At 41.6% G+C, this 26,592-nt stretch overlaps 1 protein-coding gene across 3 annotated transcripts in view; it reads left to right on the top strand.

Moving 5' to 3' along the window:
* The first annotated feature begins 163 nt into the window (after nucleotides 1-163).
* The window catches only part of MAGI3 (membrane associated guanylate kinase, WW and PDZ domain containing 3), a 211,099-nt gene continuing 184,670 nt past the window's right edge, over nucleotides 164-26,592 (top strand). For 2 of the 3 annotated variants that reach the window (XM_084611306.1, XM_084611305.1), the window contains exon 1: nucleotides 166-537. In XM_084611306.1, coding sequence (XP_084467432.1) covers nucleotides 207-537 — 331 coding nt within the window. In that variant the 5' untranslated portion in view covers nucleotides 166-206. Of the gene's footprint in view, nucleotides 538-26,592 lie in introns of all 3 variants that reach the window. The other variant, XM_084611307.1, reaches the window with a different exon arrangement.

Below are 26,592 nucleotides of genomic sequence, written 5' to 3'. Positions count from 1 at the left end.
GGGCTCTCGGCGTGGGGGGCGGGGCCCCTGCAGGGGGCGGGGCCGGCCGCCGCCGCCGCGCCGAGGGCAGCAGTCGGGAGGCTGCGGCGGCCGCGTTCGGAGGCGCGCGGCGCTGGGCGGCGAGCGGCCCTGTGAGGCGCGCGGGCGGCGCGCGGAGCCGGGGGCACCGCGCGCGGGCGGGCGGGCGCGGCCCCCCATGGTGCGGCATGTCGAAGACGCTGCGGAGGAAGCGGCACTGGCTGAGCAAGGTGCAGGAGTGCGCCGTGTCCTGGGGGCCGCCGCAGCCCGGCGGGGCGCCTGACCCCGACCTGCTGCGGGGCGGCGCCGAGCTCGGCGAGTTCCCCTACCTGGGGGGCCGCCTGCTGCTGGGCGAGCTCGGCGGGCCCGGCCCGGCGCTGCTCTCCGGCAAGCCCCCCAGCCCCGGCGACGTGTTGCTGGAGGTGAACGGCACCCCCGTGAGCGGCCTCACCCACCGCGACACCCTGGCCGTCATCCGCCACTTCAGGGAGCCCGTGCGCCTCAAGACCGTGCGCCCAGGTGAGCCCCCCCCCCCGCCCCGGGACCGGCCCCCCATCCGCCCCCCCGCCCCGGGACCGGCCCCCCCCGCCCCGGGACCAGCCCCCAATCCGCCCCCCCGCCCCGGGACCACCCCCCCCCGCCCCGGGACCGGCCCCCAATCCGCCCCCCCGCCCCGGGACAATCCCCCCCCCGCCCCGGGACCGGCCCCCAATCCGCCCCCCCGCCCCGGGACAATCCCCCCCCCGCCCCGGGACCGGCCCCCCATCCGCCCCCCCGCCCCGGGACCATCCTCCCCCCGCCCCGGGACCGGCCCCCAATCCGCCCCCCCGCCCCGGGACCATCCTCCCCCCTCCCCGGGACCGGCCCCCAATCCCCCCCCCGCCCCGGGACCATCCTCCCCCCTCCCCGGGACCGGCCCCCAATCCCCCCCCCCCCGCCCCGGGACCATCCTCCCCCCGCCCCGGGACCGGCCCCCAATCCCCTCCCCCCGCCCCGGGACCATCCTCCCCCCGCCCCGGGACCGGCCCCCAATCCCCTCCCCCCGCCCCGGGACCATCCTCCCCCCGCCCCGGGACCGGCCCCCAATCCCCCCCCCGCCCCGGGACCATCCTCCCCCCGCCCCGGGACCGGCCCCCAATCCGCCCCCCCCGCCCCGGGACCGGCCCCCAATCCGCCCCCCCCGCCCCGGGACCGGCCCCCAATTATCCCGCCCCGAAACCGGCCCCCAATCCCCCCCCCGCCCCGGGACCATCCCCCCCCCGCCCCGAAACCGGCCCCCAATCCCCGCCCCGGGACCGGCCCTCAATCCCCCCACCCCACGACCATCCGCCCCGGGACCGGCCCCCAATTATCCCGCCCCGGGACCATCCCCCAATCCCCCCCCCGCCCCGGGACCGGCCCCCAATTATCCCGCCCCGGGACCATCCCCCAATCCCCCCCCCGCCCCGGGACCATCCCCCAATCCCCCCCCCGCCCCGGGACCGGCCCCCAATCCGCCCCCCCGCCCCGGGACAATCCCCTCCCCACCCCGGGACCGGCCCCCAATCCGCCCCCCCGCCCCGGGACCATCCTCCCCCCGCCCCAGGACCGGCCCCTAATCCGCCCCCCCGCCCCGGGACCATCCGCCCCCCCGCCCCGGGACCGGCCCCCAATTATCCCGCCCCGGGACCATCCCCCCCCCGCCCCGGGACCGGCCCCCAATCCCCCCCCCGCCCCGGGACCATCCCCCAATTATCCCGCCCCGGGACCATCCCCCAATTATCCCCCCCCGCCCCGGCCCCCAATTATCCCGCCCCGGGATCGGCCCCCAATTAACCGGGACCGGCCCCGGCCCCCACTTATCCCGCCCCGGGACGGGGCCGCCTCACTCTCCCCGCGACGGGCCAGCACCGGCCCCGCCCCCCTGCCGTGGGGACCCGGGCGGGCCTGGCCCCGCCCCCCGGAACCGGCCTGGGGCACCCCCGGGCTTGCTCCAGTCCCCCCCCCGGGGCGGGTTGGGCACACGTGGCCCTGTCTTCCTGTCCCCTGCCTCCCCCCGCTGCTGCACCGCGGAGCTCCCTGCTGAGCCGCTGGTGGGGCTGGCGCTTGAGTCGGAGTCCCTGTTTCTGTCCCTGAGCTGCTAACGTGTCCCTTCTTACCTGGTGACGTAAGGGCTCTGGGTCTGCCACCCCCCGGCCCAGCCTGGAGGCTGGGAAGTGCCGGCTTTTCTATGGATTGGCTTAATCATTGTCCACTGTGCACTCCTCTCACTGCAAAAATAATCTCCCCTCCCATGGGGTGGGATCCTTTTCTAAGAGCCAGGCAGTCCTGGAATAAGTTCTTTTGGTGTAAAAATCCTTTCTAGCATGTGATAATCTTCAACTAGTTTATTCAGGGCTTTTTTTTTTTTTTTTTTTTTGCTGTCTACAGCAGATGGTTTGGCATAGCTGCCCTTAGTATTCATTATATCCAGTAACAATTTCGTAGTTGAAAATATTTGACTGACTTCATCATTGCTATTAATTTTGTTATCAGTAGATTGGGTTTATTTTGTGCAGGGATAGTGAGATCATTGCATCTCCTAGAGGGAATCTGTTATCTTTATGTCCATTGTAATCTGATGTATGTTGTGTTGTGTTACATTGTTACTTGGATTTTAAAGCATTTCTCTCTCAAAAATTCCATGAACATTGTTCCTGGATTTTTTCCATTTTCCATTCTGTGTGAAGCTTGGGAAGGAGAAGAGTTCTTGCATCTGTCCTTTTCTATCTTCGGAGAATTCTCTGAGATAAATCACTGTTGTTGTAACTGAAGTTTGTGGTTGAGCACACATGTTCTCACACAGTCTGTCTACCCGTGGTGTGGGCCCTGCAACTTTCTCAGAACAGTGAAAGAGATTCATGTTAAACTAAGTGTTTTGTTTACCTTTTGAAAAGCTAAATGAAGAATCTCAAAAAGATCTGAAATTAAAAACATGTATTGGCTATTTGTAAAATATTGAAACTGGCTACGAGTATAATAGCAAATGTCCTTATGGAAAGTAGGAGATTCTATATTGTTGTGATTAATTTTGAACCTCTTAGATAAATATGAATGCAGAATTTAAGAAGGGATGTGCTGCTTGTTTTTAGTTTTCCTTTTATCTGATATTTACATGAGAAATGAGATTTTTTTGGCAGTTTTTCATTAAACTACAGTCAGGTGTACTAAGCACTCTGTCTTTTGTCTGTACTGAACAGCAGCTCTAAAGCACTACACAGCAAATTATAATAGCAGAGCTTAACCTTGGGGTAAGATGATTTTGAGGTAGTGATTATTCTCCTGGCTATAATTATATATGAATATATAGGTACATAGTGTGTGTCTGTTCCAGTCTGGGTGAAATTGACCGAATTAATTGCAGTGAGGCAGAATTTAAAGGGACTCTTGGATAAGTGATTGGATTGTTTTCTGACACCTTTAGCATCCCGTACCCTATTGAACCTTTCTGTTTCGGGTATAGTATGACATGTGAAGATGGGGACTGTGACTTCAGTACATTACTCGTACTGTATTTAAGTCCCAGTGTCACAAAGCCAAGAAATTGAATCTCTGCAAGCTATCTCCATAGTAATGTGTAGTTTTAAATCTCAGTTGTTGAATGGTGTCTTAGCTTTGTCTATGGTCAGAGCCAGTGCAAATGACACTATGTATCCTGAGAACATTCTTGAAATTCCCCATTCCTATTTCATGATATCGTTTTTACTTTCCAAAGAGAACTCAGCTTCCAATCATAGAATAGCATTAATTTGAATATATTGTAATTAACCAGGAATATCAGATCATTGCAATAAAATCCTCTTTACCAGCATGGATCTCAAATGTCAAGTAAATACTAAAAAGAAAAGGAGTACTTGTGGCACCTTAGAGACTAACCAATTTATTTGAGCATAAGCTTTCGTGAGCTACAGCTCATTTCATCGGATGCTAAATAGTATTACCTGCAATCACAGACTAATGATTTACAATTGTAAATCTGAAACTAATTACAGCTTCTCAAGTTCTGCACAACACAGGTATGAACTTTACAAAGTTTAAACAAATTTTAATTATGAATGTTTTATTAAAACTTCTTATTTTGTGATTCCTACAGTGTGACATGTCAATATTGTCATGATTGACTTACGCAATCTCTCATCTGTGTCTTAATTATTTTTAAGACACACCTCTATTGTTTTGTCTATTACCCGGACTCCTGGTGTAAAAGCTGACCTTGAGCAAAGCATGCTTTCATCATGAAAGTCCCGGATGACTGGAAAAAGGCTAATGTAGTGCCAATCTTTAAAAAAGGGAAGAAGGAAGATCCTGGGAACTACAGGCCCGTCAGCCTCACCTCAGTCCCTGGAAAAATCATGGAGCAGGGCCTCAAAGAATCAATCCTGAAGCACTTGCATGAGAGGAAAGTGATCAGGAACAGCCAGCATGGATTCACCAAGGGAAGGTCATGTCTGACTAACCTAATCGCCTTTTATGATGAGATTACTGGTTCTGTGGATGAAGGGAAAGCAGTGGATGTATTGTTTCTTGACTTTAGCAAAGCTTTTGACACGGTCTCCCATAGTATTCTTGTCAGCAAGTTAAGGAAGTATGGGCTGGATGAATGCACTATAAGGTGGGTAGAAAGCTGGCTAGATTGTCGGGCTCAACGGGTAGTGATCAATGGCTCCATGTCTAGTTGGCAGCCGGTATCAAGTGGAGTGCCCCAAGGGTCGGTCCTGGGGCCGGTTTTATTCAATATCTTCATAAATGATCTGGAGGATGGTGTGGATTGCACTCTCAGCAAATTTGCGGATGATACTAAACTGGGAGGAGTGGTAGATACGCTGGAGGGGAGGGATAGGATACAGAAGGACCTAGACCAATTGGAAGATTGGGCCAAAAGGAATCTGATGAGGTTCAATAAGGATAAGTGCAGGGTCCTGCACTTAGGACGGAAGAACCCAATGCACAGCTACAGACTAGGGACCGAATGGCTAGGCAGCAGTTCTGCGGAAAAGGACCTAGGGGTGACAGTGGACGAGAAGCTGGATATGAGTCAGCAGTGTGCCCTTGTTGCCAAGAAGGCCAATGGCATTTTGGGATGTATAAGTAGGGGCATAGCGAGCAGATCGAGGGATGTGATTGTTCCCCTCTATTCGACATTGGTGAGGCCTCATCTGGAGTACTGTGTCCAGTTTTGGGCCCCACACTTCAAGAAGGATGTGGATAAATTGGAGAGAGTCCAGCGAAGGGCAACAAAAATGATTAGGGGACTGGAACACATGAGTTATGAGGAGAGGCTGAGGGAGCTGGGATTGTTTAGCCTGCAGAAGAGAAGAATGAGGGGGGATTTGATAGCTGCTTTCAACTACCTGAAAGGGGGTTCCAAAGAGGATGGCTCTAGACTGTTCTCAATGGTAGCAGATGACAGAACGAGGAGTAATGGTCTCAAGTTGCAGTGGGGGAGGTTTAGATTGGATATTAGGAAAAAAATTTTCACTAAGAGGGTGGTGAAACACTGGAATGCGTTACCTAGGGAGGTGGTAGAATCTCCTTCCTTAGAGGTTTTTAAGGTCAGGCTTGACAAAGCCCTGGCTGGGATGATTTAACTGGGAATTGGTCCTGCTTTGAGCAGGGGGTTGGACTAGATGACCTTCAGGGGTCCCTTCCAACCCTGATATTCTATGATTCTATGATTTCAGTTTCTCCCATCTCCACTTCACAGGGGAGGATATCATTAGAATCCCAGCACTCAGGGTCCAATTCTGCTCCCAGAAATTCCTCTTACTTAAATTTCTTGAGTAAATTTGGGAGCAGAATTGGACTTCTGCGTGTTTTTAACTATTATTTTATTATTTGGTCATTTGTTTACAGTGAAGTTGAATAGTTAATTTCGAAAGAAAGGCGAAGTCTGTGGGCCAAGACAGTGATCTTTCTAAATTATTTTTATTTATTTAATTCCAATATTCTCTCAGTTTGACAGTTTCTCTCTTACCACCGGCATGAGAAGCATTGTCCTAGTTGTAAAACAGCACACCCCATAAAATCATATATGCAGTGCTTTATAATTTGTATTGTATTAGGGCTGTGACTTGACAGTGGCAAACCCTTCTAGCAAGGAAAGGTAACCACTACAGTACAAATTGCTAGAGCAGTGAAAAGAGAACTAGCTGTTCTAATTAATACTGTTGTTTTTAGAATTCACTTTTGGAGCAAATTGAACTAGGACTTCAGCTTTTGTGTGTGTGGATACAGACTAACACGGCTACCCCCTGATATTTCAGCTAGTGTTTCCCATGACAAAATTTGCTTCCTTTCCACTCGCTGGTCCAAAATAGTCCAAATTTACTGACCTTTAGAACACTTCAAATTGCATTTATTTGTGTAGGCATATGGGGTGTTTGGGGATCTGTGGCATTCTTGGAGTGTCATTGGTCTTGAGTGCATGAGGGGTTTTGAGATGGGGATAGGTGATTTTTGTGGTGGTGGTGGGGTTGGCCTCTGATCTGCTGGTGCTGTTTGTTTTTATACGGATTGTGATTTTGATTATGTCAGGGTGCCTAGTCCTTTGGGTAGGTATTTTGTTTGTATTTAAAAAAGTGAACATATAGACCAATTTAAATCAATACAGCACAGCAAAATGACAGAAAAAACATTATTTCCTTCTCTTCCAGTCATATCAAGGTAAAAATAAAAACTGGATCCTCACAAGTCAACCTACATCTTTAGTGAGAATTTCTAAGTAGGCCTTAGCGTGCCTGGAAGCTCACCAGACTGAGGCACTGTCACAACAAGAGTGCAGGGGAATTCTAAAGTTGAGGGACCTGTACTAAATATGTCCTGTCCTCATCCTCTTGACACTGAGGTATTTGTTGGTACATTTTTGAATCTTTTTATGTCTGTACAACCTCAGTGCTGACTAGCTACCTCCATCTTTTAATCAATACGGCATTTCATTAAAGTCTGATGCTGGTGTTTCAGTAGCTTTCAGCAGTGGATCAACAGGCTAGACTTGCTTTGTACCACGTGGTGACACACAGCTCTTCATTAAGGAAAGCAATATCTTTATCTGACAGTAATGAAATCTGCATTGGATGTTTCTAGCAGGCTCGGTAATGAATCTAAAATGAAAATTTCAGGATCTAGTTTAGCTTTCTTGAAAGATATAAATGTTAATCAGACTGCACGTTGTTAACTACACATTGCGAGATATGGACTTTTTCAGTGGTGGAGAAATGTGTGTCCTCCACTCTCTTCCCTCTTTTAGTTACTTAACATGAGCACATGTAGGGTGACCAGACAGCAAGTGTGAAAAATCGGGTTGGGGATGAAGGGTAATAAGCACCTATATAAGACAAAGCTCCAAATATTGGGACTGTCCCTATAAAACCAGGACAGCTGGTCACCCTAAGAACGTGCCTAGTTTTATTTGCTATGGGTTCAAGTTTAGAGCCTGCTACTTAGTTGTATAACACCTGTCCTTGGTAAGGTGGGAACAGTAGTGGCAAAGAGAAATGTGTAAGGCTTCCTCTTACTACACAGTATAAATAAATACTAAAACAGTCCTTGTCAAACATACTGGACTTGAGATGAACCCTATATTTAAAATACATTGTTATTAAAATGGTGGCTTCCTGCTAGTCCCCAGCATACAAGTGTCCACATTGTAATTGACAATGAGGCCAAGGACCAATATGGTCCATGGAGACTAAACTATTCCATCATCAACTAAAAGTGCACCCACACTTCCACATTAGATATGAGGCCTATTGGTAAGAAAGCATATAGATCAAGCTTGTGCTGCTGACTGTACTGTTGTTATTAAGGGAATAAACGGAAAATTTCAGCCTCCACTACAGTAAAGTCAACATCTCTTAGTGCTGAGTTTACTTAAAAGTGAGCCTTCTGGCCACAGTAAGTCTCCATTTTTAGTTTCCAAAATATTCAGGCAGGTTATGAAGCCCTGCTGCCAAAGTACTGCCCAGATATTGTGAATGCCAACACTGGCCAAGTGAAGCGTAGATTATTAGTTTAGTAGCCAATGGTGTATCAAGAGTGGGTTGACACTACCATATAAAGTTCTAAAGTAGGAAGAATTGCTGATTATATGCAAAATCTTCAACTCCGAGTTTGAATAGCAGGATTATCTTTCTTCAGTCCCTTCAAGATGATAGAGCATCAGTGAAGCTACTCTGTGGCCACTATTGCAGCTTCAGGACACAGTAAGCCCTTTTGGGAAGAAATTAGTGCTGTATACAGTTGCTGTTCTTCAATCTCCCTCACTCACTGGGCACAGTAAGCACTCCCATAGAATACAGCTCTGCAATGTACAGGGACAGTGTGACTTGACACGTACTCCTTTTGCAGTGAATTTACATTGGTTCTGCTGGATTGGAAACCAGGGCAGGGCAGTATTTGCCCCTTTTGAAATAAGGTACAGAAATTTTTCTTTCCAGTAAATAGGTGGGATACTAAAAGGCTGTAGCTCTCTGAAGTGAGTTATTGGATGAATGGTATTCACCAGGCACTTCTGAACTCAAAAATTCTGTAAAGTATTTGACATATACAATAGTAAATATGCAGCAAACTCCACCAATAATTTATTTGAGGGCACAAGTCCATTTATCTTAGAAGTATGTGTACTCATACTAGATTTACTTTGTCATCCAATTTCATCATCAATTTCTTAATATGATATGGTGTAAACATCATGACATGCTCCTCTCCTTAGTTTAACATTTTTTTAAAAGTTAGCCATTAGTAGACTGTTTAAATGCTTTGGCTACGTGTGAGTGGAGGTAATGATCATCTTAATTGTTCTAGTTCTGTTCTGTTTAAGTAAATCAGACAGTATTGTATTTTGATTTACAGAACTTTTTTTTCTACAAGAGATCTCCAAATAGTTTCCCTGATAAATATCTCTCTTGGTGGGATGGTGTAAATTATTTTTTGCAAATAATTGCCATGTTTTATCTAACTCTCAAATTTGTCATTGTATTCATCACCTGATATGCAGATAAAGTGCAAAACTAGCAGAATCCACCCCTTTCAGTCTAATGACCGTAGTTCAAACCCTAACAAAAGATGATACATAAATAAGAGGAAGACTGATTCACTTGTTTAGCTTTAGGACATTTCAGTGTCTGGAATTTGGTCCAATAGTTGCTCATTCTCTGGTTCCTGGAATGGGTTAGGTCCCAGTCCTGCAAACCTGTTTAACTTAACTACCATGAGTAGTTCCATCAAAGTCAAGTCTCGTGCAAACTTTATTACTGCAAATACATGCAGTACTGGGGCTTTAGTTTTTAACATTTAGTTTTGGAGACCATAAGTCTTTTCTTACACTTTCAATCCCAGTTAAAATTCAACACTAGTGAGAACTTGTTAAAAATTTTTGCAGTATCCTTCCATTTAGTACAGATGGAAGAAAGGGGGCTGTCCTTTACCAGATTTGAGCCAAGTCTTTTTTTCTGCCAGTTCTGCAGTTTCATCTTCTAGCTGTGAAATAAATGGACAACCACGATGCCAATAAAGTTAATTGCAATCCAGTACAACTTTGATATGTATTGTTGAAAGTGCCTGACTGGCAGCCAGAGCCTCTAGTTGGTACTTAGTAGTCCAAATGTTCATACCAATAAAGGGTACCAGAACTGTACATCTGAACTCTGGTAACACAGATGGACCTGTTAGAATGGTACATTAGATTTACTTTACAACCTCTTCTGTGGTTGGGGGGAGGGATGCTTTTGCTATGCTGTTTAATTGGCTCAAAAAGAAAGAAATAGCATACTAGTCTCTCTCTTTTTGTGGGAGTGTGGTCTGTTGACTAGGGCTGGGCTACAAGTAATTGAAACTCTTAGCTTCTGTTTGTGTCTCTGCCACTCCTCTCTTGTTTGAACTTTGACAAGACACTTAACCCTATCTAAACCTCACTGCTCTCATATAGTGATCTTTACCTCATGTGATCATCTTTTTATTTAAGTGTTTTGAAATTCTCTGGTACTGTAAAAACAATCATATTAGTGTTACAGTACAGTGTTTTATTATACAGAGTGCATTATGTCTACTTTTAAGATCTCCATCTCATTGCACATTGCATCACACTTATTTGGTTTTGAATGTGCATTTATCAAATCTGCTGTTGGTATCAGGAGAAGACTTTCAAAGTCAAAAATGAGAGTTAGGAACCCAATTCTGATTGATTTTTCAGTGGGAGTTACGGAGTGACTGCCCTTCATGCCTTTGAAAATCTCACATGGGACTCTTCAATTGAAGTCTGGGATTATCATCTAGGGAAAGTTTGCATGCCCTATTTAGATTGGAGTAACCTGGTGTTAAAATGTGTCCAGTGCTAAGCAAATGTAAGTTCTTCTGCTTGTGTAGAGGTGGCTGTTTTTCAGGTTTATGCTTGGGGGTTAGTTGTATTCAACATTTTAGTATTTGTACATTATGATTTTTAACTCCACTTTTGAATCTTTTGAGTACTCTGCTGTTGGCCATTAAAAAGGGTGCAATACCATTAATATTATTAATACACGGACCACCAAACCCAGTGTTTTTTTTCTTTTTAAACATAAATGGATCTCTTAATTATTACTGTGATCTCCCATTTGTGATATAATTTGTTGCTGTAGAAAGCCCTGTGACACAGAAACTGATCTAATATGAGTAAGATGGAAGGAGCAACAAATGTCTCTAAAAAAAACTAACATTCTTAAAACAAGGATTATGAGAAGAACACCTGAGAGTGAAACAGATGTCTCTCTAAATCTTTTTCATCATATTTTTATGACTGATTGTGAAGGGACTCCTTCTAAAGAGTATGATTGGCATTGGTAAAGTTTAGCAAGTTTACTGTCACATCTCTATAGCATATCTTTAATTGAGTATCTGTTTGAGTCCCTAAAATTACTATAGGAGGAATTGTTTTACATAAAAGTTCCCACTTTTTGGAATGCTTGGTTATTTTTCCTCCCCCGCCCCCCCCTTTAGCATCAGGTTTATAAACTCAGAAATATTTCTTTGTTCAAGATGCATTTATGTGATTTAATTCTATCTACAGTACTTACCAAAAGTGAGGAATGTAAGTCTACGAGCTTGAATATTTTTAATTCCATATGCTTGATTAGCTGAGCCTAAGCACTGTAATAATAATAATTTAGTATTAGCTGTGCTGGTCAATTATTTTAATTTTGTTTTATTCATAATTATCCATCTTCTGTATAGGAGTTTTAGTTAGTGTGAGATCAATTTAAAAATAAACTTCAATAGTCCATTTTAAGGGTTTGTAATGTTCTCTCACTTTCTACTTTAGGTATGTCTCGGTATTGTCACCTTACTGTCTATAAGGGAAATATCATAACTCTTCTGAACAATGCACTACCATGTTACTCATTCTTTCTGCTTTGTTTGGCATTTTATTATTACCCCTATTCTCGAGTACTTTATTGTGGGTCATTGTTGTCTTCTAAATGTTCCTTGTTTTTTGCTTACCCTGACCATGTCAGTCAATTTTTATATCAGTTTTCCCCTAGAGGAGAAGCAGGTCCATCATCCATCTAAGAATAATTCTAATATTGCACTCTGACTTTGCCAGCAGAGAGGCTTAGACTAGTAATGTCCATGCTCTCCATGTAGAACCAAAGCTCTATGCGGCGTACCCCATCATGCGGAGCCTCTTGCAGTCTTGATAGACATCTTGACGTTTACTAGCTGAAGAATAGACTATTTACAGTGCTTAGAAAAACTGATTTTATTTTAATTTTATTAATCAGAAAGGATGGTGTTCTAGAATGCATTTTTTAAAGCTAGTTGTTTGAAATTTGGTGAATATCTTAACTATGTAACTAGAAAAGTTATTACCTCTTGGGTAATTAATTACTAAAACTAGTAGAATACAGAATTCAGTACATTGTAAAGCCATGTCTTCTATATGTATAAATTCAAGATTTTACAACTTTTATTATGACAGTTGTCTTACCAACTCAAAGGTTAGTTTCCTTCTTTGACACGGAAATGTCATAAAATGGAAGAGTAATGCACACGACATGACACTTGCTAATTTTTCGAATGCTTCTTTAATGATTGATCTAATCTCTTCACAATGTTCTTCACCCTGAAATATCCTAATACACTTTTTAACGAATAATATTACCCACAAATTAAATGCTGTCCTCTTGGATAGAACATGGGAGCTGTGTAGAGATCTTACTTCAGTGGGAATTAAGGGTATGTAGCAGGTTCAGGTCCTAACAGTACACAGCACTTTCATATGTATATGGAAGAAAAATGCTTCATCACTTTGAATTGCAGAGTTTTCCAGGGCCAAGCCTACTCTTGGCTCACAAATTCTGAGATCCCATTTTGTCTTTATTTTGTGCTAATTACCTATGAGTTTTGTTTATGTAAAAATAAAATGAAACTTAAAGCATGAGGGCACTGATATGCACTCTTGAGAGTAGGGGGTTCTTATTGCTTGGTGTTTTTGTAACTAAAATGTAGATTTGTGGTAGTCCATAAGAAATAAAAAATGCAAAGGCTAGAAACTGGCTACCAACAAAAATGAAAATGACCTGTCCATTTTCATTGTCCAAGTTGGAAAGTGTGTGCGTTGGGAGGGGGCTACAGCTTAAGTGGTGAAAAATAAATTAGATTTTTTTATCTATTATGTCTCTGAATGGCTGTTCTGTTATATCTGCTATTCCACTTTTTAGCCTGCAACCTGTGCCACTTGGAGTTGTTTTAAGTCCATTCAGATTTATTTAGCGTGATATCTCATTGCTATAGAGCAGGGGTTCTCAAACTGTGGTCCGCGAGCTCCATTCAGGTGGTCTGCAGATGGTTTTTTCTAAGGTGTGCGCCTGGGTGGTTGCACACACGAGAACGAAGGGCCACCCACCTAATTAGTGGAGCCGGACAGGCGTGGCTCCACTAATTAGGTGCCTGGACCCTGGAGAAGACGCACATGGAAGGTGAGGTGGTGGCTTTTGGGGGAATTATAGTTTTTTTAAAACCTTCTTTTTGTAAATTTCACACCAGGCCATATTTTAACATCCATTAGTATATTAATCCACCTGTTGGTTCATTTTACACCAGCAACTGGGCTATGGGAAAATATGCATTCCATACAGATCGATAGTCTCATTTTTCCTCTAGTATATCATAGAATCATAGAAGATTAGGATTGGAAGAGACCTCAGGAGGCATCTATTCCGACCCCCTGCTGAAAGCATCCCCAGCTGTATATGGACTATCCCAACTATATATACTGATTTGAGCTATATTCTGTTAAAAATGATACAGCAGTGCAGGATTCTGGTTTGAAGGTAGCTGGCACAATTTACAGTATCTTCAGATTTTTAATTTAGAGGAAACTTGCAGCCTAAATGTGAAAAGTTTGTGCATGGTGAGTGTGTGAAGGTTTGGAAAGTTGTGAGTATTGTGCCATTTGATCAGCCATTATACCAAACTATTATTTTGACTAAGAACCCTGGCCTTTTTAAAATTCCCATCATGCAGCTTGAATTTTTATATTAAATTTAACATCTTGTTGTAATGTGACATGGGTGAATGGTCTATCAGAAAAGAAGGTTGGATGATCTCTGAGGGCAGTAGTAAATGTGGTAACTGAGTTAACTGTTGGGAAATATGCCATTCAATATGACTGTCATCTTGTACCTCTCAATAAACTGACTTGATTGAAACAAAGATAAAAAGTAACTTTTTTGCATAGCATAGGGATTAAATGCTGGTTTTTGATGTTGCTGTAGTTGAAAGTTGGTGAACATTTCTGTTAAATCCTAATTACAAGTGGTTTAATATCTCTGCTCCTTCAAAATTCAGAGTTAAAATACTGAAACTGTAGTCTGAAATGCATATTTTATTTGGAGTGGGAGAGGGTTTGGGAGTCTGTAGTGTTTCATAGTTACTTGGCTTTATTGCTAATTGAAAAAACTAGATCAAATGGGTTTTTGCCAAATTTTGGTAGAAGATCTTTTGAAAGAAAAGGTACATTTACAGTTAGTTCATTCTTAAAATAAGTTTATCAGACAGCAGATTCTTTCCTCCTGGTATATTTTAAATAACAAAATAGTTCTAAAAGTTTTCACTGTCTAAGGATAGGTTTCAGAGTAACAGCCGTGTTAGTCTGTATTCGCAAAAAGAAAAGGAGTACTTGTGGCACCTTAGTGACTAACCAATGCTGGAAATGGCCCACCTGATGATCACTTTAGATAAGCTATTACCAGCAGGACAGTAGGGTGGGAGGAGGTATTGTTTCATATTCTCTGTGTATATATAAAGTCTGCTGCAGTTTCCACGATATGCATCTGATGAAGTGAGCTGTAGCTCACGAAAGCTTATGCTCTAATAAATTGGTTAGTCTCTAAGGTGCCACAAGTACTCCTTTTCTTTTTGTCTAAGGATAGTGGCTACCATTCTTAACATTTCTGGGATTGTACAAATACCTCTCAGCATAAATAAGGTTGAGGAGGGATTATCAGCAGCCTTACTTCTACTGATCATATTAACTGAAAGTCATTTTCTAACACGCAGTGAAATCAGGGTCTACCATTTACATAGCATGTTCTTTGAGTAGCACTCCCCAGGTTGAGGGGTATGTGAGATTCTGCATAGTGACATGTGAATTGCAACTGGCTGTTCCCCTTCCTTCCTTCTAAAGAGGAGGAGATTGTGTCGAGGCCAATGGGACATCCAAATGATTATAAAAAAAAGAAAAGAAGCACGCATAAAAGAAACAGTTGGCCTGAAATGAAGGAAAAAATGTTAGCCAATTGTTCAGTTGAAGATTTATTATATATTTCAGTGTCATATAGGAGAGAGCTGATTTAGTTATAATTTCTTTGTGGAGGCTCACAGAAAGAAGAAACCAATAATTTTAGAAGAAAGATTTTTCCTTTCTTCGCCAGTATTCAACAATGTTAGCTAATCTTTCAGTGGAAGGCGTACCATTGATTTTTTTCTGGGTGCTATTTAAAAAAAAACCTATTTAGCTGTAATGTATGTGTTCTCTCTATGTGAATAAGCTGAGAAGGCAGTCTGTCACTTAACTAAGCTTTTCCGTGCAATAGTAAGGTAGAACTAAGTTTTTCAGCAGTCTAGATTTTAGTCCTGCATTATAATATGCAGCATATTTTAGAAACTAAACTTGTACAGGGGCTGACTTAGATTTTCAGTGTTGCATACCACATACTTAAGGGTGGGATTGAGTTCTAACTGTTTTTCTATAGTGTCTGTCTGTTTGTCTCTAGGTTTGTGTGTCTCAAGTAAAATGGTGGTTTAGTTTGGAGTTCATACAATTAGGCATAAGGGAAAAAAACAAAGAAAATTCTGAACACATTTTTTCGGATTTAAGACATGAATTACATTTTGTGCAGTTTTTTAACCTTTTATCATCAACACAGGAACTGCTGTACTGTATCAGACTAGAGGTCTGTTTAGTCTGGTTTTTTTTATCTGATAATGGCCAGCACCAGATGCTTTAGTGGAAGGTGTAAGAAACCTTATAATGGTCATCTGCTTTGGACAGGTGATGTTCCCATCAATTCTACAAAACAGTACATGTGCTGTCTGTAGGGTCAAAATATGTCCCCTTTGGAGTTTGACTGTGTTAATAAACAAATGAATAAACAATAAGGTCCAGCCCTAGCCTCATTCACAGGATTGACTGCTTAGTCCATTGCCTAGGTTCCCTCTAAGGACGTGTTAACTAAGAGGTATACTTCCTCCTCTTGTTCCCCTGCTAGGCTTAATGTTACTGGCAGGTAGTGTGTGCAGCCTCTTCTACCCTGGTTCAGTGTGGAGATTGTCAGACACCAAATTTCATTTTTTTTTCATAGGGGAAGTTAATTCCTAGTATGAGTCAGCTATTTAGTTTAATTCCTGAAGCATATGAGGGTTTACTGTATATTTTTAGTATCTAATATAACTGTGGATGTTATTTCAGTCTGGTTAAAAATTTCAGTCTGGTTAAGCTTTTGGATTCCATATTTTGTGCAATTAAGTTCCCCAGGACAATTATGCATTTACATGGCCTATCTTCCTAGAGACCTATTTGCTCTCTGGTTCACCCCTACTGCTTATTTCCCTCCAGTCTCAGTGGGGAAGGAGCTTTGCTTTCTCCACCCACCTTAAAAAGTTGCTGTCTTTGGGAGGGTGCAGCATCCAGTAGGAGGACGTGTCAACAGAGATTTGGGCTCTTAGATTTTTTTTCCTGGCTTTGCCACTGCCTTTCTGTGCATTAGGTAAATTACTTAAATGCTCTGTTTTTAGTTTCTCTGTGCCTACAAAATGGGAATAATTTTAATCTAGCCTTTTAAAGTACTTTTAGATCCTTATCTGAAAGGTACTATATACGTTAAATAATTTCTAAATATGCAGTGTTTTCATATACAATATGAATATTAATATAAACATCATTGTTTGCATATTTGTAGTACTAGATAGTTTCATGTAGTGGAATAATGGTCAGGTCAAAAACCTGTTTGTGTGTTGTGTAGTTCCAATGTTATCTCAGATTCATGTTTAAAACATTTAGGTCTAATATTTTTCCTCTACACTGTATTTCAGTTAACAACTATGGGGCTAATAGAACTTTATTAGTGATGTTTCTGAAAATAAAAATTTACCTGAATAAAATGCCTGGAAGCAAAGTTATGGTAAGGGGCTATAGAGGTAGAAGTTGGCCACAGATTGTTTTGAGGCCGGGTTTCTATCTAGAGTTGTGTTTGTTTGGATTTTTGTTGTTGTTTTTTCATTTAAATCCATGTTTACAGTAGCATTTTTCAGAGTATATTATCAAATCTTTAAAAATCCTTTTTTGAATATTTACTTTCAAAGTAAACAATTTTTCCCTTGTTTAAAAAGTTTGTCTGGTGTAAGTTGTTAAATGCTCAACAAAGTTTTGCAAGCAGAATGCCCTGGCTCAGCTGCATGCTGCTGTCATACTTACCAGTCTAAAAGATGCTTCTCCATTCACTTGATTCATGACTCTCCTGCATTCCCCAAAGGAAACTAATTTAAGGGAATTCACCACAATATATCTTGAATATTTGGAATATAAATGTCTGCATTAAACAGGTGCCTTGTCTAGTGACCATTCTGCCTGATCACTTGAATATATAATGTAAATGTATCTTATTGAATAATACTTTGAAAGGCTTTGCTTTTACTGGTAGAATCTTAAACTGCTTTAGAAAAGGAGTGCAAGAAATTAAGAATTGCTGAAAAGTGGTTCTGTTCTCCATAAGTAGCAATAAAGTAATGCAAAAAGCAGAGGGAGACGGATTCCTTCTTTTCTTTTTTTGAAAAATTTGGAGTCCTTGTGGCACCTTAGAGACTAACCAATTTATTTGAGCATAAGCTTTCGTGAGCTACAGCTCACTTCATCAGATGGATTCAGTGGAGCTCGCGAAAGCTTATGCTCAAATTGGTTAGTCTCTAAGGTGCCACAAGTCCTCCTTTTCTTTTTGCGAATACAGACTAACACGGCTGCTACTCTGAAACCTTCAAATTTTTGTTGACAAATTTCTTTTTATGGACTTAAATGGTGGGAACATAACTAAACCATTCATGCCTTAGGGGAGGGGAACTTTTTGCGATATATAGGCATATTTTATAATACGCGTATGGCTTTTGTAAGGGCAAGACATGTGGATGCTCTGTCTTGAGTACTTATATGGTCCATTTCTGTAGTATCAGAGAGACTCGCCATCATCTGTGTTTATCCCCTGTAAAGTGGGGAAGTACAGTTACCCCATTTTGCAGATGAGGAGCTGAGGCACAGAGAGGCGAAGTGACTTGCCCAAGTTCACACGGAATCTGTTGCAGAGGAGGGAATTGAAGCCAGAGCTACTGATTCCTAGGCTAGCTTTTTATCCACGGGGGTTTTCTTCCACTTATAGTGATGACAAAATTCCCAAGGTCATCCAGGAAACATGGGCCAAATCAGGGAGCTAAGTGCAGGTCTCCTAAGCTCCAGGCTAGTGCCATAAACACAGAACTGTTATCCTTTCTATGGAAAGCTTTGAGTCATGACCTTGGAGGAAAAGATAGGAAGTTGGCATTGCACTCAAAATGATTAATTGTCATGATAAAACTCAAGTTATAGCAACATAGATGTATGCTTGTACAAGAGAGGATTATAATTATGACTCTACCAAATTCATGGTCCATTTTGGTCAATTTCACGGTCATAGGATTTTAAAAATTGTAAATTTCATGATTTCAGCTATTTAAATCTGAAATTTCACAGTGTTGTAATTTATGGGTCCTGACTTATAAAGGAGTTGTGTGTGTGTGTGGGGGGGTGTTGCAAGGTTATTGTAGGGAGTATGTGGTACTGCTACCGTTACTTCTGCGCTGCTGCTGGAGGCAGTGCTGTCTTCAGAGCTGGGCAAGGGGAGAGCGGTGGCTGCTGGCCAGGACCCCAGCTCTGAAGGCAGAGCCACTGCCAGCAGCAGTACAGGAGTCAGGATGGCATTGTATGGTATTGCCACCCTTACTTCTGTGCTGCTGCTGGCATGGCACTATCTTCAGAGCTAGGTGTCTGGCTAACAGCCACCCACATCTGAAGGCTGTGCAGAAGTAAGGGTGGCAATACTTCGACCTTCCCCGCACACACATCATAACCTTGTGACCCCCCCTGCAACTCCCTTTTGGGTCAGGACCCACAGTTTGAGAAATACTGGTCTCCCCAGTGAAATCTGTAGAGTATAGGGTCAAAGCACACAAAAGACCAGATTCACAGGGGGAGACCAGATTTCACGGTCTGTGACATGCTTTTCGTGGCTATGAATTTGGTATGGCCCTAATTATAATGCAGAATATGAACTACTATTAAAATAAAGGACAGGTTTCAGAGTAACAGCCGTGTTAGTCTGTATTTGCAAAAAGAAAAGGAGGCATCCGATAAAGTGAGCTGTAGCTCACGAAAGCTTATGCTCAAATAAATTGGTTAGTCTCTAAGGTGCCACAAGTACTCCTTTTCTTTTTGTAAAATAAAGGAGTACTTGTGGCACCTTAGAGACTAACCAATTTATTTGAGCATAAGCTTTCCACAAGTACTCCTTTTTCTTTTTGCGAATACAGACTAACACGGCTGCTACTCTGAAACCTGTCATGCAAGGCACTGCATTTAGCCGTATGGAGGAAAAAATTTGAGCTGTAGCTCATGAAAGCTTATGCTCAAATAAATTTGTTAGTCTCTAAGGTGCCACAAGTACTCCTTTTCTTTTTGCGAACACAGACTAACGCAGCGGCTGCTACTCTGAAACCTACTATTAAAATAAACTCACTAAAACTTAAGTCCCTAGCTGTTCTCTTCTATTGATTTTTAAAAGGTGAGTTGTTTTAACTAAATTCCTTTACTTCTCTGACTATAAGTAATATTCCCAGTGGTGTAAAAATGGGGATTTAGCATTTTATGTAATAATTTCATTTTGGACTTAATACTAAGTTCTGTGAGTAAGATTATTTTGGTTCATTAGCATCCATGCAAGTAGTGACTTTATCAGGACATTTCGATTTACATCACGTTGCTGACATTTAAGGGAAGATGGATGCTGGTAGATGAGACCAAATAGCATGACCAATTTATTTTTCTTAGTTTGCGAAATGAAATGATTTGGCTTAACTAAGTGTTAAACTGGTGTAGATACATAACAGTACATAATGTGAGTGTGGATAGTAAACTTTCCATGGTAGCTGAGTTAAGAAGGAAAATGCTAAACATTATAGAACCAGTCAAGTAGGGCAGATAATATTCAGATCTAGTTTGAATCTGCTTTTTCCTACATTCTGTTTATAAAGGCTTCAGAGGGCACAAAATAAAGTAACTTGTGAACATAAATAGTGTTTGAAACTATGTGAGCTGAAACGACTAGATCAAGGGAAATGGATGCACTCCAGAGCATAAAATAATTGCTCCAAATCAGGAAAAAAAAACCCTATTCTTATTACACGGTGTTGCAAAATTGGCTACACGTACATATTGTGTGTAAGTTTGATTTCCTCTAAAACTAGAGACGTTGACCAAAATTAGAGAAGTTTATCAGGCCAGATGGACCAGTGGAACATGTCGAGGTCCCTTCTAGTCCTACATTTCTATGATCTGATTCAATATGGCACTTTCTATGTAAAAAGTGTAACTGTCAGCTAACCAGGATGAGGGCAGTCTAACGTAGTGGCCAGAGCGGGAAGCAGAGCTAGTGGTCGGGGCTAGGGCTGCAGTCAGTCATCTGGAGCCAAACCAAGGGTAAAACCAGAAGGCAGAAACTGGATACCAGAGCCAAGGGTCGAGCTGGAGTCTGTAGTTCGGAGCCAGAGCCAAATGTCAAACTGGAGGTCAGGAAGTGGAGCAAGGAGGGGCCCAACTCAAGGATAGGGCAGAAGCAAGGCAAGAGCAACAGGAACAAGGTAACACAGGAGTATGCACTGTGGTGGGCATGAAGGTTGAGAAGCCAGTGAGCTGCTGGCCTCTGCAGCTAGTCAGGTTGAATGATTAATCAGGCAGCCTGCTGCAGGTCAGCTGTACTGATGAGGCCACCTGGAGACTAGCTCTGCTGCATGCCCTGGCTCCTGACAGTAACTGATTATCCAGTAACTAATAGAACTAGTTATACTCATATGCTTATATATTGGAAGTCTAGGAGTATTTGTGCAGTGTCTTGCACATGGATTTTTTTTGGAGGCCAATCATAAGAAAATAAAATAAAAAAAAATCTTATTACCCAGATACATAACAGCTGAGTTAACTGGCATAACAGTGCCAAGAATAACTAACATTTTTATGGGTCTGACTAAGCAAAATCACTCATTTGGCCTTTAAAAACTGACTGAACTAAGGGCCTTTCTGGACCAGAATTGTTTGAAGGATTACAACACAAATATGACTGAAGTAGAATTACCTTGACATTTCATCTTATTTGGCAGCTTTTGTGTGTTTGCACAGCTGTGGCCTAGTGGTTTGAGCAGGGAGCTGAATCAGGAGACCTAGATTGTAATCCCAGCTCTTGCTGACTTTTCTGCAAAACCTTTGGCAAGTCATTTCAACCTCACTGTCTCATTTTAACTCACCTGTTAAATGCTTACTTGGTCTTGTAAAGCACTTTAAGATTTATGGATGCAAAGTGTGAAAGTACAAATGTATTAAACAATGTCAAGAGGATTCAAACTTTGATATTCAAAATTGTAGCCAACCTTTGTTTTTATAAGCATGTAACGGATGTAGATTTAAACAGATAGTATATTGTGGTTTCAGAGTAACAGCCGTGTTAGTCTGTATTCGCAAAAAGAAAAGGAGTACTTGTGACACCTTAGAGACTAACCAATTTATTTGAGCGTGAGCTAGAAGTGAGCTGTAGCTCACGAAAGCTCATGCTCAAATAAATTGGTTAGTCTCTAAGGTGCCACAAGTACTCCTTTTCTTTTTGAGTATATTGTGGCTCATTCCCAACTATTTACGCTTTCCCCTCTTATGAGGTGCCTGTGCAAATATAAATGACTATGTAGAGGGCTAAAGTGACCTCCCTACAAGTTGAGGAATTACTAATAAACTAAAGAAGAGTTTGCTGGTACAACTCATTAAATCCTAGAGGATTAGCTTTCGGTTTATTTCCTCTAAACCCACAGAACTATCAGGAAATAACTAACCCTAAAGTTTTAAGCTTGCAAAAGTGATTTCCTCCTAATGCATGTACTTCAGAGGAATTTCAAAATCCTCTTATGTACAAGAGAAGCAGAGTCCCATTTTAATCCAGTGGAGTGATGCTTAATGAGTTGTTTTATCTCTTATTGGTCTAAATAATTCTTCAGAAATCAGATGACCGGAAGTATAAGTGAGGGTTTTTTTTTTTTAACCTCTGTTGCTGAAACCACTATCAGTAATTTCACTAGTATTTCCAGTAAGATTAGACTGTTAACACTTTGGTGCAGGAAGTTAGCTTCCTCTGTGTGTATATGAATAGTTCCCAACGAAGTGTAGGCACTATCATGGTACAGATAATAAAACAACAAAAACATTTTGTATTGTAGTATCCCATTTTTGAGTAGTATTTTAGGATATTTGCATTAGCTGGGCTTTGTTTCATTTTTTCCACACCATTTCTTTGCAAAACAAACACTGAGCATTTTACAAACCAGACACTAGTATAGCTTTTGAATAGGATAGAGGACTATATCATTGACTGTATTGGACTGAATTCTTTGAACTGTCATCATTTAGTTATGAAGAGAAGTTTGTTTTAACAGCAGTGCTGCCTTACATAGCACTCTTTCAAACTTTCTTATATCTTTTAAACACTTGTAACACACAACTTCCCAGAGCAACTGTATAAAGAAGGGAGCACTGTAATTAATAATATATAAATCTAGTGTACTCATTTTGGTTGCTTTGACTACCAGTTTGTTTTAAAAAGGAGTTTCCAGTATTCTTCTGTTTGCCTTAAAAATGTGTGGCCACTGTTTTTTATTTTCAGACAGGCTGGATACTTTTATGCTGTATTCTGGGGTGCTGTGTGCTCTGTAAGATCATGCATCGCCTCATTTCTGACTTGTAACACTCCCAGAATTGAAGAATAGTCCCTCTTGTGTACAAAACTGTCAATTATGCATTTGTGACTAGATTGAGATCACAAATCCTATTTCATTTGGGACCAAGCCAGATGTGATCTCTGGCAAACAGCAACGATTTTTGATCATTAAACCTATGATGCCTTTAGATTTCCCACATACACATGTACATTTTTATTTGAAAAGGTCTGTCACATATATGGCAGCTAGAAATATTATTTCATTTTTACAACATGTTTTATTTCTTTCCATTTTTATGTATTTGGTATAGTTCACTGAAGGATGTAAAGCGTGACATTCCAGGTATAAATAACTGGTGTCTAAATTTCATGGAATAAGTGAGGTGGCTCGTACCAAGAGCATTTTCATGTTAGGTCCTGAGTTAATAGTCCATCTCTGAACCTTGAAAACAACAGTAGACAGGGCCTCCTGCTTAGAGCTTTGAACAATTAATAAAATTTAGTTGTAGCTTATTTGAGAACGACCTAAAAACTACTACTCTCTTCCCCTCCTCCCCACGCCTTGCAACACATTAAGTATTGCTGGTGTGTAGTGGAAATAAAAACTGTACTAATGGTTCTCTCTGAATTAGAGGCTTCTGTATGTGCCCTACTTACTCAATATAATAATACCTAATCCCATGGATTTCATTTGCCTCACTGTAGGACAGTGATGAGTAATTACTTTTCTGTAGTGAAGATGGAGATGTTGGAAAAAAGTTTAATTAAGTGCCCATTAGGAGATGTTGTTAATACTTAATTTTAAGTGCCCTGCTCTAATGAGTTCATTTAATGTTCATCAAAATAGCAGTAATTGTAATTGATTTCCATGTAGTATATGTTGTATCTGCTGTGGTGCACATTGCAACCTGTGATTCTGCACTCTTTTGTGCTTACATCTGGAAAAGTTTTTAAAAATTTCTCATTGCCTTCTTTAGCCAATTATATGTAAAGGATGTGGATTTAAACAAACAGATAGTAGGTTGTGGATTTAGATTGTAAACCTCTTGCCTCTTTGTTACCAGAGCTTTGAATCATTAAAGTGCTAATGGTGCATTTCCTGATACAGAAATACTTCCCTCCAGCTAACTGAATGCTAGGAACTGTACATCCTTATTCTAAGTCTGAATTCCCAGTTGGATATTAAGCTCTCTGTATTAGAAAGTAGTCACCCCACTAAAGCTGATATTAATGTGGCGAGCCACTTACCCAGCTTATTTGGGACTTAGAGGGCATATGTACTGTATGCATGTGAGCACAAGTATATTGGCTGTTAGCTTATATAGAAGCACATGGAATAGCATCACCCATTTGTAAGTGCATGTGGTAACTGAATGATCAAATGGACCTTTATGAGCAGGTCATTTTGATCCTGGTGGGTACCAACCAATTATGAAAGGACTACAATATATATTTTTTTAAAACTGCTGGGAAATTTAACATGAATAATTCCAAAATATTTATATGCTTTTCTTCATGGAATATTTATTCTTTCTAACTGTTTTCTGGTAGTTTACAAAGTAAATTGTAGAACTTGTCATTCCCCTTAAAACTCAGAACGTTATCAGCAAAATAGTAGTTTCTAGAATCGTTTGGTTGTAATGCTTCATAGAAGTTGTTGCACAGGTATATTGATTAATTAGTCTGTATATCATGATTTATTTATTCTGAACATCTGACGCATGCTCCATAAAACATGGTTTTAATATGTTCTGTGCCTTGTCCCTTGTATGCCACTTATACTACATATATTGTTTGTTTCAGAATGTTTTGTTGACTAATCAAATTATAGTTCTGTATTAATCTGATTTTCAAATTTTTAGAGATAATGTATCAGCATTTGTTTTCTTAGCACTGATCTTTCTAAAACACTATGCTGACTATTTTTGTTACGTATGCTTGCTGCCCAATAGAGTGAAATATTTTTAGCACTACTAATCTTTTTATACAATATTTTCTATCTGTCCTCTTCCTGAGATGATTATTTTGTTGTTGATAGATCCTTGAGAGCATTAAGAAAGCTTGGGCAGATGAGCATCCCTTGCAATATGATGATTGGCATGCAGTGGATGAATTCTTTGTGTTGCTATTTTTACTTAGGTTTTTGAGGCCTTTGGTGATGGGTAAAATATTTCTAAAATTGTTCAAAGGGCTAATTAGGATGCACCATTATCATTATTTATTTTGGACCCTGTCTCTAGATGAAGGGCCTTTGGTAGAGCCTTAATCTGTATTGGGATCTACTAGTGTGTACCCCAGTTGTTTTGAGTGTGGCTCTGTGCAGGCATAGATGTCCATGCTCATGGACCCCACTGCCAGATTGAAGTCTTGATTTGTAAATGTTGTTTCATAATAGACTACAAGTCTAATATACTATATTTGTACTATTAAATACGCTAGGTATATTAAGTGCATTATATTAGACATAAACAAGCATGATTAAATAGGTATACAATGAATCTTATAACTTTTTAAAAACTTAATTAAATCTGATGGCCTCCATGCTGATTGATCTTTAATTGTTTGATATTTTAGCTCTGGAAACATAGGTTCTTGTTATATTGTCACCTACAGTTTGTATTAGAATATTGCACTGTTGTGTCCTAAGGCCTGCATATATATGACATAATGCAAGAAATGCTCTACTGGTCAGACCAGTGGTCCATCTATCCCGATATGCTGTCTCCAACAGTGGCATATGCCAGAGCTTCTGGGGGAGTGTATAGAACAAGACAGTTGAAGTGATCCACCCCGTCCTCCCCTCCCAGCTTCTGGCAGTCAGAGGTTTAGAGTCCCCCTGGATATGGGATTGTGTCCCTGACCATCTTGGCTAATGGTGACTGATAGACCTTTTCTCCATGTATGCAGTATTATTACAGCTGTGTCGGTCCCAGGATATTAGAAAGACAAGATTGGTAAGGTGATACATTTTATTGGACCAACTTCTGTTGGTGAGAGAGGCAAGCTTTTGAGTTTTCACAAAGCTCTTTTTCTCTATCACTCCATGAAATTAGCTATCTCCTTTTTGAACACGGTTATACTTTTGGCCATCACATCATCCCCTGGCAATGAGTTCCACAGGTTAATTATGTGTTGTGTGGAAAAAGTACTTCTTCTTGATTGTATTGAACCTGCGGCCTATTAATTTCATCAGGTGTTCCATAGTTTTATACTGTGGGAAAGGGTGAATAACACTTCTCTATTCACTTTTACCCACCATTCATGAATACACTCTTATGTAGACCCCTTAGTTGCCTCTTTTCAGACCTGAACAGCCCTAATCTTTTTAGTCTCACGTCATATGATAGCCATTCCATACCCTAGATCATCTTTGATCCGTGAGTACAAGTTCACGTTCACATTCACGCTTTGATATTTTTTTGTGGCACTATTCCATGGCAGATAGTGATGCTTACTGTTCTGTTCCTTTGCTTTTTAAAAACTGACTTGTGTAAGTTTTGAAGTTTCCCTGGTATTTTTATGTTGAAGGGAACAAGTTCCTAAACATTAAGCAGTGTTCACAAGATGGTAGGCAGCAGTAATGGGATATGCTGCAGTGGGATATGTCTGATAATGCAGCAGTGGAAGGGTTGTGAGGAACTACAAGGTAAAAAATACATGATCATGTAAATTGAAGAATGTTGGTGTGGGAGACATTGAAAAAATGGAACCTGTTTCAGACTCTAACAGTCAATGAAGAATCTTTAGAGAGATTTGTCAGTCATTGGAAACTAGGTGGCAAGAAGACAGGAATGAAAAAGGCATAAGGGCATATAATAAAAATAGCAAATGCTGTGATATGACAGAATCTGGAAAAAAATCAGTTGTTAATTGGGGAAAGGCTGTGTTCCATTGCACCTTGAGTGGCATCAGAGTTGACTAGATTTTATTAAGCGCAGCAGTAAGTGTCTGTAGCATTACTCCTGAGGGAATTCTGCGCTGAAAAATTAAAAATTCTGTGCACGATATTTTAAACTTCTTCAAGTTTTAT

This window comes from Lepidochelys olivacea (assembly GCF_965140295.1).
Source record: "Lepidochelys olivacea isolate rLepOli2 genome assembly, chromosome: 21".
NCBI lineage: Eukaryota > Metazoa > Chordata > Testudines > Cheloniidae > Lepidochelys > Lepidochelys olivacea.
Note: the sequence above shows the minus strand (reverse complement) of the source record. Positions and strands in the feature narration are given on the sequence as shown.